The 18,997-nt window shown below is 42.3% G+C and overlaps 1 protein-coding gene across 1 annotated transcript in view; it reads left to right on the top strand.

Moving 5' to 3' along the window:
- SRD5A2 (steroid 5 alpha-reductase 2) overlaps window positions 1-16,113 on the top strand; it is a 56,982-nt gene extending 40,869 nt beyond the window's left edge. The window contains exons 2-5 of the mRNA XM_054988088.1: window positions 6,952-7,115; window positions 9,675-9,776; window positions 12,444-12,594; window positions 15,029-16,113. Of these exons, the coding sequence (XP_054844063.1) occupies window positions 6,952-7,115; window positions 9,675-9,776; window positions 12,444-12,594; window positions 15,029-15,095 (484 nt within the window). The 3' untranslated portion in view covers window positions 15,096-16,113. The remainder of the gene's footprint in view (window positions 1-6,951; window positions 7,116-9,674; window positions 9,777-12,443; window positions 12,595-15,028) is intronic.
- The last annotated feature ends 2,884 nt before the right edge of the window (window positions 16,114-18,997 follow it).

The raw sequence follows: 18,997 nt of genomic DNA, 5'->3' as shown, positions 1-18,997 counted from the left end.
GTGGAGAATCACATCAAGTGGCCATTCTTTCTGACTACTCTTCCCAAGGAAACTTGTGGGAAACAGACATATAAAGAACATTCTGTGTGTTTTCTGCTCTTCTGTGGAACTACACCACACAAACAGGGACCTCACATTGGGAAGGAGGAAAATGCTACACTTTACTGGGGTCCAGAGGGGCCCAGCCCAGGCTCTGGGCTGCTCTGGGTTGTGGCATCTGGGTGGAAAGTAAACCTGCTGGCTGCTTTCTCATGGGTCAGCCCAACTTGGTGCACTCAAGTCCCACTGGCTGCCACTTTCCAAGGTCTGCTAGAACCTTTTGTGCTGGATTAAGCGTTTTCTCCATGCTGCTGCCTTCCTCCCCTCCCCATGCTTTGGGTGAATGCACACCCACACCCTGGATGCATGGCCATCACAGTGCTGCATCCCACAGTGCAGAGGAAGGCAACAACGGCAAGAGGAAGATGGTTTGATCCAGCCTTGGACACTTCTAGCAGAAAATAAATGCTAAGTTTCATCCTTCTAAGCCCACAGATTTCAATGGATTTAGAAGGGTGTAACTCTGCTTACAATGGCACTGTAGAAAGTTCTCCATATCACAATGTGTTTAAAGCTATAAATACCTGCTTAAGGAAACATTATTTGTTAAATGTAGTTACATTTTTTAAAAATCTGTCAGCCACAAGCGATTTACACTCAGGGATCTGAATGTTTGAGTTTAAAACCCCTTACCCGGTCTCAATGTACGAAACTGGATCTTTAAGACTGATGTTCCAAATTTTCTCCTGGTTCAAGTTGTTCAAGAAGGACCATGGCAGAGCCTCTTATTTGACCAAAATCACCTTTTCTAGTCTTAGAATGGCTTTAACTTCTCTGAGTTTTCAAACCATGTTCTCAGCCATTCTAGATGTTTGTTACATACAAATAGCAATTGTTGCCTGTTTTTGTATTTGTGGAGCTTCAGCTCCCAAAGACCTTCCACATTATCTTTTGTTCTACTCTTTGTATACAGGAATAAAGTTCTTGGGGAAATCTTAAAGGCATTGGTTCCTCTCCTGTGGTGCAAAAATTAACCCTCCTTTTTTTATTTGGATCAGCATGTCTCTTATAGAGTAGCACACTTTGCCCTGGCAGCTAAGAAAATCCAGGTTCGAGCTGTGCTTAATGGTTGAAACTCCTTCACCTGTGTATAACAAACATGCTAATATGTTTTAATGTGCTTTTATGTGTTTTATCATTATAGTTTGATCATTTATTGTTCATGTTTTATTTATGTGTTTTATTTGCTCAATTGTGATGGTCTCTGGCTGCATGCAATAATCAGAATGATGTTTATTATTTGACCTCTGGGTCCATTTTTTTTTGAGAAAATGAAATAGCCCCCAGGCAGGCAGTTATTTACATAACTTTGGAGCAGCATGGAGAGTATTCTAAGTACACACTGCCCCAAAGTTACGTAAATAATTTCCTGCCAGAGGGTCATTTCAGCTTCTTAAAATGGTATGGAGGCAGGAGCCCCTCCTCCCCACACCACAGTCCCAAGTAAAAGAGATGCCTCTGCTCTTTAAAAAATGAAATTTCCTGTGGGAAAACCCAGACACAACTCACTGGAAAAGTACCATCTAGTTTGGTTCTAAGGAAAGGAAAGGAGGCCTTGGGTGGCAAGAGGCGTTTAAGAAGCAGTCATACTTACATAATCAAAGAACAAAGAAGTAGATACAAGTGGTACTAGTTAGAAAGCAAGAAGGATAAAACTTCATTGGAGGTGGTTGTCACAGACATCTCCTTTGTTAGGTATAAATATGACAAGACAGCTAGGGATGGTTGGTGACTGAATGCTTCCATATGTCAAGCCAGTAAGGATGCTGGAATAGATGTAACAATGCATGTCAGAAATTCAATGCTATAGCATATACAGACGACCAAATATATGTCAGTAGTTGACTTAAGTAAAAACTGCCCAGTGCAATTTGCCAAGTTTTTTTTTTGTTAATGGGATCCATGATCTTACATAAGTTTATAGGTCCTAGTAGACCCTCATGAGAGTAGTGTTTTAATGCAAATCACTCTGAGAGTTGGCATGATGTAGTGGTTAGAGTGTCAAACAAGGACCTTGGACAACAGGTTTGAATCCTGTTGACCTTCACAATCTCTCAGCTTAATCTACCTCACAATGCTGTTGTGGGGATGGAGGGGAGAACAAAGTGATAAGCTGTTTGGGGTCCCCATGAAGGAGAAGAGTGGGATATAAATAAAAATAAAATAGACATAATAAGCTCTGACATATAATTAGAACCAACTCAATATCCCAGGGCCAAACAAGCTGTTACATCTGCCACAAGTCAGTTTTACAGATAAATGTAACAACAGGGACCTAATGTTCTCAAGTGATCTAGTGCCCTATTCTGCTCAGGAGTGCAGCACAGGAGGAGGAGGAGCTTCAGCCTTCCCCCATGCCATTTTCTAGAGTTAAAATGGATGCAGAGGAGGCTGTTTGCTCCATTGTGTTGTTGCATGTGCTGCAGTTAATGCACTTGGAGCTCACAGCAGGGCAAACAGAGCCCCCCCCCATGGCCATTTTGGTTTGGGGGGAAGGCTGAAGCCCCACCCACCCCCGTTCTACACTCCTAAGCTGAAATGGGCTACAGAACACTTGGGGATGTTTGTTCCTTTGTGTCACATCTGTTTGGAAACCAGATCAGGGAATCCTGATCCAACTCTTTGCAGATATAACATCTAGTTTGGTCCCTAACTACATGCAGTAGTAGTCATGTGACAGTCTACTACTGGTACCAGTTTCCCCATGGAGGAAATGTCAAAAAGTTAGGGCTGCCCCTAAGACTTCTAAAGAAAGGAATTTAACCCACAATGATCTAATTCTAATAGAATATACCCCTACTCTATTGCCCTTACATAGCAGTTTTTTCTGGTTTTCACCAAGTGTGATCTGGTGAGGTTTATATGGAGCACATGGTAATGTTTCTGTTCAATTTCCATGCATTACGGTGTGAACCAATTTGTTCTTTTCTTGGCAGCCTACCAAGCCACTGTTGTTCTGGCAGGGACTCTGCTCTCTTTGGTCTGGAAACTGATTTATTTTTTCCCTTTGAAGGGCTGCCAAGTAGTTTCCCATGTTGAATCTACAGTTACCTCCTCTACAGCTTAAATTGCTAATTTGGAAGCTTTTGAGATTCTGATACTGGTTTGGTGCCATCTTTCTGTAAGATAATAACATATTCAAAACAGTTATTAGAGCCACATGCAAGAATTCTATTTTGCTGTGCCTTAACATGATGCTGACCTAGTTTTTAGTCTTTCACAGCAAAATGAATTTTGTGATTACATTCATGACTGAAAAGCACTGATTGCTCTAGTTATTTTGCGAATATCCTGCCACCACTTCTAGACAGTTAATTCAATAGATTTCTAGCTCTTTGTGAGGGTTTCCTCTCTCTGAGAGGATTCTTTCCTCCTTTGTAGTAGCTTCAGAGTAACTATACCCAGCCCTGAGGCTTCTCTTAATGTTTTAGGGCTACAATCCAGATGTGCTATCATGTTAAAAGTTCTAGGGGACTTGTATCATCATGGGCCATGCACTGATAGTGTTCATATGGTGTTGCCCTTCTGTGCTCTCTTCTCCTTGTGCCACTGGTCCTCTTTTTCACACAACTGTGCTTTCTTTGCTTTTTCCAGGACTTATGTTACTCAAATATGAGGTCTCCTTAATTAATTGGGGGGATTAGCATTAAGGAGGCAGTGAGAGCGGTAACTTGGGATTCTCTATCTATGTATACCAGGATTATTTCCTTAGAGAACTCTCAAATAAACAGGTGGATGTTCAATAGGAAAGGCTTCTTTATTAAAGAGACATAAAAAGCAAGCAAGCAAGCACAAGACACATAGCACACACACAGGAAGGAAAGTGGGAGAGCAATTCAGGCTAGGTGATATTTACCAGTTCTGGTGAGGGGGAAGGTCCATGGGAACAGCAGCAAAAATAACCAGTGTTTCACAATGGAGAGAAGAGAGGACTCAGAGTGCATGTATGGGTCTAGAACACACACACAGCACATGGCTGGTGAGTCTAATTACAGGGCAAAACATGCCTGAGACTGACACCTTGCCTCAAAGACAATGGCTTGATGGCTGGTCCAGAGGTTTAGACAATCAATTAGGAGAGGCTTAATGGCTCTACCTGAGGTAGACAAATGGTGTAAATGGGGCTTGATGACCCAGCAATTGCTGGATGGAGAGAGCTATCCGGTTCATTGAATAGCTGTGGTTAGGGTAGGTGGGATGAGGAAGAGAAGCAGGGTGTTGACAGGATTATCCAGGAGTTCTTGGGAGACTTCACTGTTAGGTAGACTGCCTGACTCAACTTCTGGTAGTTTTCCATTCTCCAGCTGGGCTGGCAACCACCCTGGGTTAGGAAGTGCCATGTGCTTATGGCATAAGAGGAATGGATTTATAATATTACATTCATAAACTGCCCATTTAGCATGGTAGGGGTCTGAATGCTAACACTTATGCCATTGACTATGTTTCTGTTGGCTATTTTTATTCATGGCTGATTAATTTCACCAGTTGGTGGGCCTGGCTGTTTACACCCAGTCTGGAACTCCTTATTACAACAGAAATGACAAGGGGAGTAGTGGATTCTGTTTTACAAAGTCTCCCAAGTGCTTAGTTCCATTTATCCTGTCCTCCATTAACCAAAAATTGAGCTCTTATGGGAGGGCTTACCTGCAGCCCACTTTCTTAAGACTCCTTCAGGACCTAGTTTGAGAAGGGAGGGGATTGGAAGTCAGCACCTCAGGCGTTCACTTCCATCCAGGTTGCCCTTCTTCTATTTTCTAGGTACTCACAAAGCTGAACAGGCATTTCTCCTTGGCTCTGAACCAAGGCTCATATAGTCAGCTACTGCTTCCTAAAGCCACACTCATTAGGCTCTTTCCTCATTCAGCCTGTTGCCCTGGCAACCATCCAAATGAGTTGGACTGTTCTGCCTCTTCCCATAATGTGAGGTCATGAAACAGGAGATTGGTGTAGGCCTCCAGGTGTATTACTCCCTTGTCCATGACCCAGTACATGACCCCTCCAGCAATGCCAGGGTTTTTGTGTCTCTCCCTTCCTGCTGATTGGCAGGATGAGCATCAGGGATGAACCCAGAAATACTTAAGGTAGCAGACTCCAGATAACTCTCCAGTATTGGGGCATGTTTGGCAGCTCAAGGAAATTTAACTGTGTCACTTAGAATTTGTTGATCAGCACTTCACTTGTGTTGTAGGGTTTCCAGCCTCCAGGTGGTGGCTGGAGATCTCCCGGAATTATGACTGATCTCCAGACAACAGAAATTAATTCCCCTAGAGAAAATGGCTACTTTGGAGGGTGAACTCTATGGCATTAGACACCACTGAGGCTCCTCCCTTCCCTGAACCCTACCCTCTCTAGGCTCCACTCCCCCCCAAATCTCCAGGAACTTCCCAACCCAGAGCTGGCAACCCTACTTGTGTGAGACATCAATTAAATATGGGATGAAGTGTTCCTTTTGATAAATGATGTATGCTGACAAGAGGTCCATTTACCTCTACTCATACTCCGTGCATGTGAGCAGAAGTGAAATTTATGTGAACTGGGATCTGGAACCTGCTGAGCAGTTCATATTCATGTAATGTGAAGCAGCTATAATCTCTACGGAATCAAATGGCTATTTGCATCTGCTACAAACCGATTCTTATCAAAGCCCTTGGAGTAAGCTGATCGAAAACCACATCCAGGCCTTGGGTATTAACCCTCATAATCTGAAAGAACAAGGGCCTGTAGTAATCTGGACTACAGAAGAACTATGATAAGAGCACATAAAGTATGCTCACCAATATACTTGGGTCTAACATTGCCGCAATCTCTTCCAGCTTATTTTGATTTCCTGACAATTCCACATTATCGACAATTATTTATGTTAGCCAGACTGAATGCCATTCCATCAGGAGAGTTGCTGGGACACTTAAATAAGGTTCCCTACTCTGAGCGACTGCCAATGCGGCTCTGGCCAAATAGACATTCTTCAACATTGTCTATTTGAATGCAGTATTCTAAATGTGGCAAAAGACAGCTGGATCAAGCCCTATATCCAGGACCTAGGAAGTATAGAGGATAATTTAAGGCTTCTTTTAGCAGGGGTGGATTTTAGTTCTACTTTAGCAGTAGCCAAGTTTCTCTCGCAATTGGTTAAGGAAAAAACTTATTAATTTTTAAATGTTTAATACTATACAGATTATATATTAAAAACTTTTCCTTTTAATTCTAATTCTAGTGTGGCACTGCTCAGAGCCGAATAGGTTGCATGAGCAGTATCATTAAAGTAAGAAGCAGCTATAAAGTGAGTACAACATTTTGAAGAGAGACCCCAAGCATTGAGAGGGGCATACTTTACAAGAACCTGTCCAGATGTGCCCAGCTGTTTGCAAGCCCATTTCCATAGATTATTTATGTCACTTAAGAAGTAAAATAAAAAACTATCTGTCATGTATGGGATCACAAAAATGGGGACCCATGTTACAAGTTTTTACCAAGCCGAGAGATTATGCTTAAGCGTTGTAGCATAAAAAGTCACTCAAGGCAAAATCTATCTAGCCAAGGAGTTCAAGGCACATCTATGATTCTCCCTCCTCTAGATTATCCTCAGAGTGACTCTATGAGGTACAAGAGGCTGAGAGGAAAGAGTTACTAGCCAAAGGTCATGCATTGAGCTTCATGGCAGAGTGGGGATTTGAACCCAGATTTCCTCAGCCCTGTTCTGATCTCCTAATCACAACAACAGGCACTAGCTCTCAGAATGATAGTTTTCTGACACTTGGTCACATAGGGAGACTACTAGGAAACTTAAAATCTATTTCACCTGGTATTACATTGTGTGTGTGTGTGTGTGTTTTTTTTTTTTGTCTACTTCAGGACATTCATTTACTCATTCCTCACAAGAGGCAGACCTTTCCCGTTGCACACAGTGCTTTTCGGTATGCTGTTCTGTGTCTATAATGGATTCCTTCAAGGTTACTACATGGTTTACTGTGCTGAATACCCAGATGACTGGTGCAACGACATAAGATTTACATCAGGTAATTATAGTTTCTGGATGTCAAGCACCTGATTGTCCTGCTGAACTGAGCTCCACCAAAATTGTCTCTAAGCCTTTGTGTCAGATCCTGGAGCAGATGATACTAGTTTACATGCCAAGTTGGAAAACAATGACTTGATCAATAACAAGAAAGAAAGAAAGAAAGAAAGAAAGAAAGAAAGAAAGAAAGAAAGAAAGAAAGAAAGAAAGAAAGAAAGAAAGAAAGAAAGAAAGAAAGAAAGAAAGAAAGAAAGGGAAACACTTTGCACGGTACTAAGGGATATCTTTCGGTTTGTTGAAAATCAGTTGAATAGATCATGTACTCAAAAACAGGCATTAGAGGGAGCTATTACCACATTTTGGGTATATTTTAATGAAGCCCTGGGGATTTTGGAATAACCAGTTCATTCTAATATTTATGTGCAACAGTCAAGAAGACTCATAATTTTAGTCTGCTGCAGCAAAAATAATTATATTAATGTTTTCGTGTTTTAGTAAATGTTTGGACTGTGTAATGCATTTGTACTTATCTGTAGTTCACACTGTTAACTTTACTTGTCCTCCATTGAATCATTATCCAGGTTTACAAACATGTCTTGAAAGAGGAGCAGATAAGTCAATACGCATTGTTGGTGCTGCTGGCCACATCTGATTTGGGGTGATGGTGCAGTACTGGCTTCTTGACCCACAGGGGCTACTCAGTGTGGCTTCCTCCTGGTCCATTTTGACTTCCCAGTCTGCCTCTGCATATGTTTGATAACTCAACAATAAATTTACTATAAATAGGAACATGGTTGAAAACCAAGTGATAATGAAGGCACTGAAGTGCCATTGTCTGTGAATTCAATAAAAGTTCAATTGTCATGTGTGTATCAATAAATCTTATAATAACGTTTTACCAAATAGTCACTGCATAAGTTATGTTACAACAACAATTGTAATCTATTTACAGCCAAAGTCAATAAAACAGAAAACAACAGTACATTTGATTAATGAGTTCCATTCATATAAACTACAATTTTCCAAAAGTAATGCACAGAGTCCGAAAGCATAAACATAACAAGTTTTCCGGATGTTTTTTTCTCATTCCGTATTTCTTCATCAGATAAAATTTCTCATTATGTGCCACAAAAGGAACTATAATAAGGATGAAATTAAACAATGAAACCGTAACATAAACATTTGCCTTTGCACAAGCATAATACATATTTGTGTATATCAAAACAAGTCTTACATTGATTATTTTGCTAAATTCCACAATTCAAGATATTTTACAACAGATTCATTGTCATCTACTCACAACCAAAGCCAATTAAAATAATTGGCAACAATCCTTTCAAACAAACAGCAGTTTAAACTTTAAATGCAATAACATGAGGGTTCCTTAAAATCATACACACTTACCAAGAATTCTACAAATAATTCAATAATAGGAGCCCCCAGTTCAAAAACAATCAAATGGACCCGTCTCCTACTCCATCAAAATGCTGGTGCCAGCTCTCTTACTTTAGAAATGAAGCAACACCGTTTAAATGCATATCAAGCAGCAATTATTATTTAAAGCACATGAAATAATTTGTCTTCTTCAAATATATAAATGCTGTGTTAGTTCATTTCTGCTACTTTTTATCATAAGGAAGAATATTAAAAATAATGATTACTAGTTGTATTCAGTTGTTAACTGTTCCGGCTGCAAATCAGCACTCTACTGGTTCGAATCCCGCTATTGCCATGAGCTCAGTAAGTGGCTTTGGGTAAGCCACTCCTCTCAGCCCCAGGACCCCAGCTGTATTGTGGGGATAATAATAATACTAACTTGTTCACCACTCTGGGTGAGGCACTAATCTGTCTAGAACAGCAGTATATAAGCACAGTCGTTGTTGTTGTTGTAGTCTGGTGTAGTGATTAAGAGTGCGGAACTCTAATCTGGAGAACCGAGTTTTGATTCCCCACTCCTCCACTTGAAGCCAGCTGGGTGATCTTGGGTCAATCACAGCTTCTAGGAGCTCTCTCAGCCCCACCCACCTCACAGGGTGATTGATGTGGGGATAACAACATACTTTGTAAACTGCTCTGAGTGGGTGTTAAGTCATCCTGAAGGGCGGTATATATCATATTATTATTACTATTACTGTTGTTGTTGTTGTTGTTGTTGTCATTCAAAGACACACCACCTGGGCCTCAATATATATTATGTCTATTGGTATTAATTGTATTAGATTAGAAATTACCTGGAAAAGAAAAAAAGCAAGTTACACTTCCTTTTGTGTTTTTGATTATTTGATGATTTAGATTCTTTGTACATTGGCCCCATAGATGAGAGACTTGCAAGATAGTTGTTTGTGAGCATCCAATGTAACTTCTCATCCCTAAAAGTTCTTTCATACATTTCTCAGGGAGATCTCCATTCCATTTTGTTGTAATATATGAAGTCATCTTCAGTATGGATAGTTCAAGAGGACATGATTTGTGTTTCTAAAACAAAAGAACTGTTTGTTTGAATATAAATCTGAAATATTTTGGCTATCTTCTCTGTAAATGTCATGTTTTCTTGTCTTAGGCATCTTGTTGTTTTTGTTCGGCATGGGGATCAATATCCACAGTGATTTCCTTCTACGAAAGCTAAGAAAACCTGGGGAACTCAATTACAAGATTCCACAAGGTACGCCATTTCCCCCTAGTTTTGTAGAAATACATGGTTTTTAATGTCTTAGTGGAACTAGGAGTCTGTTTCCCAGTTTGAGAAACACTGCAGTAGGTGAAGAAGTCACCAGTTGGTAATACGTGCCCATAGAATGTATGGAGCCTCCTTTTCTTCAGAAGTAATTAAATCATGGTGAGAAATTGATGGTTGATACAGAACAAGGATGTAGTATTCTCTGAAGCATGGTTCCAGTCCTGTTCTGTAGACAGCACACAGGAGACTAACTGTAACAACAGGTCTCATTATTATTTCCAACTGGGAGAGAACATGGAGAACATACTGACAGACTACAACCACAGCACTGAACACCAAGACCAAATTTATTTATTTATTAGCTGTATATCCTGCTCTCCCCGCAAGCAGGCTCAGGGTGGGTCATAACAACCTGCTATGCAAGCCTTGCAGGAGAACCAGAAACTAGTTCTTGAGGGTTCATGTGAAATTATACGTCACTTAGGAAAGCTGAAACATAATTTGGCTTTTGATCTCACCTTGCCCCCCCCTCTTTCCTGTTAATTGGATGCCTATTTCTGCCTCCTTTAGCCTGACTTTCATGATTAAAAGAAATATTTAAAAATTAGATTATGATAAATACAGCTTCATTTGTTTATTCAAATTGTTTTATAGCATTTTTCAAATAATACTTGAACATTAAAACACGACATGATTACAATAACTGCATTTAAAAAGCACTTTGAACCAAACGTATTAAGAAAACCAACCACCATTAAAGATTTAAAATCACATTTGAGCCAGCTAAAATACAAAAAAAGACAACCAATTCAGCCAATCGCCTGAGAAACTTTTTAAAAGGTCTTTATTTGGATTCTTAAATTTCAGTAAAGAGGTGTCAGGAGGGGCATATTATGGAAGAGGGTATTCCAAAGGCTTGTTTTCAAAGGCACTGAAAAGCAGTGTGGTTTTTCCAGTTCCAGTCTGATAGCGAAGGAAGCTCATGGCTGTGCTCTGCTTGGAGGCTTCCAATTTTAACTTCTAGAGGCTTTTAAACCTTTCTTTTTCATTTTTCTCTCTCCCTATTTTTTGCTGAGTTGCCTTATGTTTTGAAGCTCTTATCATTTCAATGTAGCTTTGTAGACAGGGCTTTTTTTCTGCCAGAACACTCAGGAACACTGTTCTGGCACCTCTCTCTATGTGGTGGCCATGCCCCTTGATCTCCAGATGGAGATCAGTTCCCCTGGAGCAAAGGTAAGCCTGCTCCTGAGGGGGCGGGGAAGCACACATGGTGGTAGGGTGGTGGAATAGCCTGGAACAGGCCACTGCCAATCAGGGGCGCATTCCCCTGCTCGGCAGTGGCCCAATCCAGGCCAAATCAGGCCAGATCCTGGTCTTTTCAGGCCCGTTTTGGCCCAATTTGGGCCTGAAATGGCCAGGATTGGGCCCAAAACGGCCAGGATTGGGCTGCTGCCAGGCGGGGGAGCGCTCTCCTGTGTGGCAGCAGCCCGTTCCAGGCCAATTCTGGCCCAATCCAGGCCAAACCGGGCCCGATCCTGGTCTTTTCAGGCCTGTTTTGGCCCAGTTTGGGCCTGAAATGGCCAGGATCAGGTCCAAAACAGCTAGGATCCAGCCGTTGCCAGGTGGGGGGGGTGCTCTCCCATGTGGCAGCAGCCCATTCCAGGCTGTTTTGGGCCCAATCCTTTTGGAAAGTGTTACAGTGATGCTACATATTACAAAGTCCTTGTGTTTTCCACAATTTTTATTATTTATAATAATAATAACATTAGATTTATATACTGCCCTTCAGGACAACTTAATGCCCACTCAGAGTGGTTTACAAAGTATGTCATTATTATCCCCACAACAAAACACCCTGTGAGGTGGGTGGGGCTGAGGGAGCTCCAGAGAACTGTGACTAGCACAAGGTCACCCAGCTGGCTTCAAGGGGAGGAGTTGGGAATCAAACCCAGCTCTCCAGATTAGAGTCCTGTGCTCTTAACGACTATACCAAACTGTCTCTGTCAGTGGCTACATGTAATTTTTGTGCTAGAGCCAATAGTAGCTCCATGGGGCAGTTGGAAGGTGCAGAAATGGCCAGACTTGCAACTAGGGTTGCCAACATGCCTGAAGAAAGATATCCTGCCTTTTTAATAGATGCTTAATATGTGGAAGTGGGTGCCTGAGATTTTTCTCAGCATAGAGGTCAATAACATTACCTAACAGCATATAACATCTCATTAATCTAAAAAAAGGGACATTTTTTCTCCTGCATGCATCTGGGATGCACAAAATTTCTGTTGCACTTCTGATGCCAAGTCCTTGTGGTGAACCCAAGGGCTTAGTAATAGAGAGGCTCTGTACTCTCTCTTAGGTTTTACTCTGCCTCATTTACTGATAATAAACATATGTTGCATGCCATTTTTCAGTTGAGCTATAATTCTCCACAAAGTTAGGTTGTTTCAGTCCTGTTGACTTCAGCACTGTTGATTTCAGTAAGATTTCAGCACCCCGACTCTGCATACCTGCAGCCTTAGTCTTGATGTATCTTTAAGTTCAGGGGAGAGGAATCAGGTGTATAGTGAATCAAATCAATATTGGTCTGAAAAACTGACATGAAGATAGGAGCCTTGGTTTTCATCGTTTGAACGTGCTTCTCTTTGTTTTATGCAGGAGGACTATTTGTATATGTGTCAGGAGCAAACTTCTTTGGTGAGATACTGGAATGGTTTGGCTATGCAATAGCAACCTGGTGCCTACCAGCTTTTGCCTTTGCCCTTTTTACAGTGTGCTTCGTTGGGCCACGTGCTTATCACCATCACAGGTAGGAAATGTATTATCTGTATAGTAGCTACCAATATCCTAGGGCATGAGAATTACTTAGGGCTTGGTCTCACATCATGTTAATTTCTTGATGATTGCAGCTACACACAAAAGCATTGCTCAGAGCTCAATCCTCTTAAAAACAAAAAGTAGTTTTGGGCAAAGGCATTTAGAGTTGAAAAAGGACCACTAGGGAGCATATGTTTAACTCTGTTCCTCTCAGCTTTCCTCCACTCCAAAGATCTTCCTTAAGTGTTTTTTTTCCTCTTGCAGGACTATAGATTAACTAGCAATAAAGCCCATTGTATGAAAAAATACGATGGGCTCTAGAAAACTGTTGTTGGTCATTTTTTTTTATTTTTCATGAAACAAAACAATCAGTTGAGCTTATTCTGAGGACCCTGCCTTCAGGACTGCAGCCAGGCTTCTCTAGGGAGGGGAGAATAAGCTCCACATGATACAGCAGGGACCTCTCCCAGGCAAGCATGGACAGGTGTCCAGTGCCACCAGGGCTTCTGCTCAGTGACCCTCAGGTGAGGTGTGGGGAAGAGTGGTTAGGCCGTTGATTTGGCACACCCCCTCTGGTGGCAGGCAGGTGCTTCATGGAAACTCTCAGGTTGTGTAGCAAGTTCAGCTATCCCACAAGTCACCATGAGTCCTCAAGTGATATACAGACATGTGTGATCTGGTTGCATAAATATGCACCTGAAGTTGTTTGTTGGAACCGTACTGAAGGAAAACTTAACCAATCTTAAAATTACAAGTCCCTTTTTCTGAGTTCAGTATGTATCAGAACATATAAACATAAGAAGAGCCCTTCTGTATCGGACCAGTGGTCCATCTAGTCCACCAGCCTGTTTCATACAGTGGCCAACCACATACCCTAGTGGGCCACCAAACAGGGCAAAGAGGCTTAAACCTTCTCCTGACGCTGCCTCCTAGCACTAGTATTCAGAGATTTGCCCCCTCTGTATTTGGAGATTCACCTGTAAGGCAGCAAGTAAGCATGGACTGAAGGGGGAAAGGAGGAGAGGTCTAAAGTATTGTGTGGATAGGCCTGAAGTACTTGGGCTGGTGTTGGTCCTTCTAAGTCTGAGCATAGGTCTTGCACTACTTAGATGCTTGGGACAGAACATATACTGTACCACCAAGTTCTGACCCTTCGACTTCCCTGTTAGCTCATAAAAAATTATCCACAGAAGCCAGAAGGCTATATATGTAATATATAAATAACGCTAAACCATTTAACCCTATTGAAGTCTGAATAATAGTTGTTCAATAGTTTGACCTGATTTTTGTATCCAGAACTGCAGTTTGTTCTAAATCTATAAAAGGCAAAACATGGATTAGAGCTCTGCTTTAATGTCCACTATATCTCAGGACTCCCTAAATTAATTCCTGTCTCTATGGGGCAGCATGGGCTGACAGTGGACTCGTGGGTATAATGACAGTTTGTAAATTCAGACACCACACCAAACCGGAGTTAGTGCAAAACATAGTTTGAAATGTCACTTCAAACAATGTTTTCCACTTCTGTTGTATCATGGTTTGTTGATTCAGACATAAGAACAACAACAACAACAACAACAACAACATTCAATTTATATACTGCCCTTCAGAACAACTTAATACCCACTCAGAGGGGTTTACAAAATATCTTATTATTATCCCCACAACAATCAATCTGTGAGGTGGGTGGGCCTGAGAGAGCTCTGGAAGAGGTGTGACTAACCCAAGATCACCCAGCTGGCTTCAAGCGGAGGAGTGGGGAATCAAATCTGGTTCTCCAGATTAGAGTCCTGCCTCTCCTAACCACTACACCAAATTGGCTCTCCTTAACATGATTTGGTGTGATGTCTGAATTGAGCCATAGGCTTGATTCAGATATTACTATCACACAAAACAATGATTTAATTAAACTAACTACAGTTAGTCTGAATGCAGGCCACTCCAGTAACTATGATTAGTTGGGGATGGGGGTTCCTCAAACCAGGATATGAAACTATGGTTTGAAGTTGATTTATTAACCACAGTTTAATCCTCGTTTAATCCTGTCATGTTCCCGAACTCAATCTGCCTCCCAATAAAGACAACAAAAACATTTAGTAAAGCAAACTAGGATTTGAGTGATCATCTGCAAGCTGAATCTTGGTTTCAGAAACCAGGACTTTTTTTGACAGTACCCACTGAGTACTGGCACCTTTTGAGAGCTCTCCCAAGTCCTGAGGGGGAAATTGGTAGAAATCAGTGCAGCCATATGAATGAGTACCAGCTCCTTTTTTAAAAACAAAAAGCACTATCACTAATTAAACATAGTTAAAATGGTTTTGCATTATATCTGAACCAAGCCATAAAAGTTTTCATGGCTACCATCGTTAACTTAGATCTAAAAATCAACAAGCAACTACTTTCATTTTGTATTTCCTTTCTTTCAGGTACTATCTAAGAAAATTCACAGGCTATCCAAGATCAAGAAAAGCCTTGATTCCTTTTATATTCTAAATGACAATTGCCTAGACTTCAGGAATGGGGGACATTGTTGGTGTTGTATGTCTTTGTGCTGTCTAACTTTAAAGATGAGTTTTATTATGAATGCTGCTGTGAGTTTCAAAGAGAAAGATTTTGGTATAATGTAGTGTTTTCATGAATTGATCATTGTTACAGTGTTGGAGTAATTGTTCACTTACTATAAATGGTAAAACTTCAGATATGGGCACCTGCATTCCCCCCTCCCCCACATTGCTTAAATGAAAAGCAGCCAAGAGAGGCTGAAATATGTCAACAACTTTCTTGCAGGCAGAAAGATAAAATCTCTACATTTTTTCCCGTGATGGTAGTAAAGCCTCTTAGGGAACAGAAGTGATGTAAGTAGACAACTGGTAGGAAAGGAGAACTGTCTCTCCCCTGTGCTGGTCCCTCTCTATAGATTTCAGCCTCCCATAGATGTGTTTTGCTTTAAAAAGAAATAGCAGGAGGAAGAATCACAGAACTGCCTATCATGTGTGGCGTAGCTCTTGAAAGGGTGAGGAATAGCTGTTTATCTAAAAGTTGCTTTGCCTAAGGTTCCTTCCTGTTCACATCTGCATTGCTTCCAGTCCCTGGTGCTACTTTTTGTTAGGAGGAATGACTGAATTTTTAGCATTGCTAGTCACTAACTTGTCATTATAAGAGTTATCATATTTAAAAATACTGCCTTAGGAAACAGCTGTCTTTGTAGATGAAAGCATAATCTGCTGCTCCTTAGTCCCCCTTCCCCCTTGCAAGGCCAAGAGACGAAAGAAAGAAAGAAAGAAAGAAAGAAAGAAAGAAAGAAAGAAAGAAAGAAAGAAAGAAAGAAAGAAAGAAAGAAAGAAAGAAAGAAAGAAAGATCTTGATGATCTAATCCTGGTTCTTTTCTTTTCAACTGAACTCTTGCTGAAATTGAAGATGGCTAAGAAATGTTCTGACAACCCAGAAATAATTTAATTGGACATGTCATTTTCTTGTGAAACATTGTTAATAAACTGAGTAAGAAAGCAATTAAAGATTCCATGATTGAACTGAGCTGCAGTAACTCTCATTGGAATTAGATTTTACTTCTGCTAATCTTTATTTATTGAATGTATATTCCACCTTTCTTCCCAATGGGGATCCAAAGCAACTTACATCGTTCTCCTCTCCTTCACTTTATCCTCACAACAACCTTGTGAAGTTGTTTATGCTGATAGTGTATGACTGTCCCAAGGCCACTCAACAAGCTTCCGTGGCCGAGTGAGGATTCAAACCTGGTTCTCCCAGATTATAGACTGATGTTCTAACGTTACACCACACCAACTAAAAGACTGTTGCAGGCAGTCATTTCTAACAGAGCACTGTTAAAGCATATTATATGATGTACTGAGTTATTTATAATCTGTTTAAAGATACTTCTGCCTGTGGGGGACAGTGTGTATTTCTTGTATTAAAACCGATGTGTTCATTAACATTTATTACAAGCCAAAGCACCTACTCAGTCAAACCATAAATACTTTCCTGTATTACAAAAGGAGGGAGGAAAGTTCTGCAGGGCTACATTGCGCACAACTGCCAGTCCTTTGGGAAAAGCCGTGATAGTAAGTTGTTTAAATTTACAGGCCTCAATCTAAGCCACACAATCTAAATCCACTGAAGCCAATGGGCTTAGAAGGCTGTAACTCTGCCCTAGGATGGCACTAAATGCAGCACCATGTCCATAGCAAATATCTAGTTAGCATTCTTCAGTGTGTAGCCCTTACTCATGAACTGTGCTTGGGAAGTGCATTTGCAGCAGCACACATGATTCTGCATCATTCAATAGAGATTTTTTTTTCATTGAAACCTGTATCTGCTGTATGCATATGGCCCAGGCTCATAGATGGATTATGGTGATAATCTAAGCATGTGCCCAAAGGTTTCACCCTTGCTTACAGTCTTTCACGTGATTCATTTCATTCCTGTGTCTTCAATATTTATATGGCTTTGCTAAATAAGGGCAGCAATCACGCTGTTGAATGTAATCACATTTAAATGTGAAAAATCTATTTCCTGCAACCTGCATCATCTTTGTAGTACTTTGGCAGGACATTAAGAGTTACTGCATTTTCTTAAACATTTTCTTAGTATCTGATTTGAAGGACTTGGGAAGCTTTGTACATCTGTTCTCCCACTCATTGGAGGAAAGCTTCCTCTCTCCATGTGAATTTCCTGCCCATCACAGCGGATGTGGATCTTCCTCACCATCAAAGTCTTGATAGCCATAAACACAGAAAGTGTTCATGGCTATCACAGAAAGTGTAAGAGCTCAGGAGAGTAGTGATCTTCTGCTTTTCATCCATAGGTGATTTGCAGTATCTCATCAACACAAACAAGTCTGTAAGTTTATATCAAAGTTGGATCCATCCAGGGCCGGCGCGCCCATGGAGGCCAGGTAGGCGGTGGCCTCGGGCGCGTGTGCACGGGAGGGGCGCTGGAGGGGGTGTTGGGGGTGGAGGTGCGCGCAGCGAAGCTGGAGTGACTGGGCTGCCTTCAGCTACTGCTGCAGCCAGCCAGCCAGCCCCTTGCTGCCGCCGCCGCCGCCACACACGCCAGCTGGGCACAGCCTCTGTGCGCCGCTCAAGCAGCGGCTCGCGGCTTCTGCGCCCAGCTGGGGCGTGCGGCGGCGGCGGCACGGAGCTGGCTGGATGGCTGCAGCAGCAGCTGTAGCCAGCCCACGCCAGCTCCGCTGCACGCTCCTCCACCCCAGCTGGGCGCAGAAACCGTGAGCTGCTGCTGGGGTGACGCACGGAGCAGCCTCCGCGCGCCTCCCCAGCCCCGGCTCGCAGCTTCTGCGCTCGGCTGGGGCATGTGGCGGCGGCGGCACGGGGCTGCCTGGCTGGCTGCAGCTACTGCTGCAGCCAGCCACCTCAGCTCCGCTGCGCACTCCTCCGCCCCGGCCGAGCGCAGAAGCCATGAGCTGCTGCTGGGGCGGCGCGTGGAGCAGCCTCCGCGCGCCGCTCCAGCAGCAGCCCGCAGCTTCGGCGATCGGCGTGCCGCCCAGCCCCCCTGCGGCGCGTGATGACGTCTGCGATGACATCATCACGCCGCGCAGAGGCGCAAGGCATGCTGCCGCAGGCGCCAAAACCTCTGGCGCCGGCCCTGGATCCATCTACGTACAGAGTTGTGGCTAGCTTTCTCTGCAGTTACATTGCTATAACTCACTCATTTTGTGGGATGTTTCTATAATTTGGCATTTCTCTTTGGCCATTTGATGTCACTGATTAATGATAAATAATCATCCAACATTGAAGACATTATACAGGAAATTAGATCCCATGCAAGTTTCCGATGGGGGGATCAGTTGGGGGAGTGTTCATCATCAATAATTACCTTGTATAGGTCTTCAAATTTAAGAACAATGTCCAGTCTTGCCTTCCAGATGCTGTAGTTGCCTGGTTTCAGTGTGGTCAGCTGGTGCCAGCCTCCTTCTGGTGGGGGGATACACTGTCCCCGGTTGTGATGAGAGAGCTGGGAGCAAGCACTGTTTGCAGCAGCAGCATTTGAAGAGTCCATCCTTTCCTCTTTTTCTCTCTTGTTCAGAAAGCTTCCTACTGTTCTCTCCCTCCGCTCATGAGTTAAACTGCATCACTCAGAGCTTTTCTGTAGTGAATCTGCTGAGGGTAATTTAATTTGGTAGTTAGTGGGGCAGTTTATTAGTCACTCTGCGCACTTTTTATACTCTGTTAGATTCTGGAGCCATTAGCAGAGTAGCATACTATGTGCAGCTAGTGTGTGTACATGTGCCTGCACTGCAGAGTGCATGTGTGGAATGGAACAAACTCTCATACAGAGCCTGGTTGAAGCTTCAGAAAAGGAATATGAATCCTTTTTCTTTTCAGGAACAACACTGAGGATAGGAAAGAGTAGAAAAA

Source organism: Eublepharis macularius, chromosome 1, assembly GCF_028583425.1.
Source record: "Eublepharis macularius isolate TG4126 chromosome 1, MPM_Emac_v1.0, whole genome shotgun sequence".
NCBI classification, from domain to species: domain Eukaryota; kingdom Metazoa; phylum Chordata; class Lepidosauria; order Squamata; family Eublepharidae; genus Eublepharis; species Eublepharis macularius.
The sequence above is the reverse complement of the archived record's forward strand: the minus strand, read 5'-3'. Positions and strand labels throughout refer to the sequence as shown.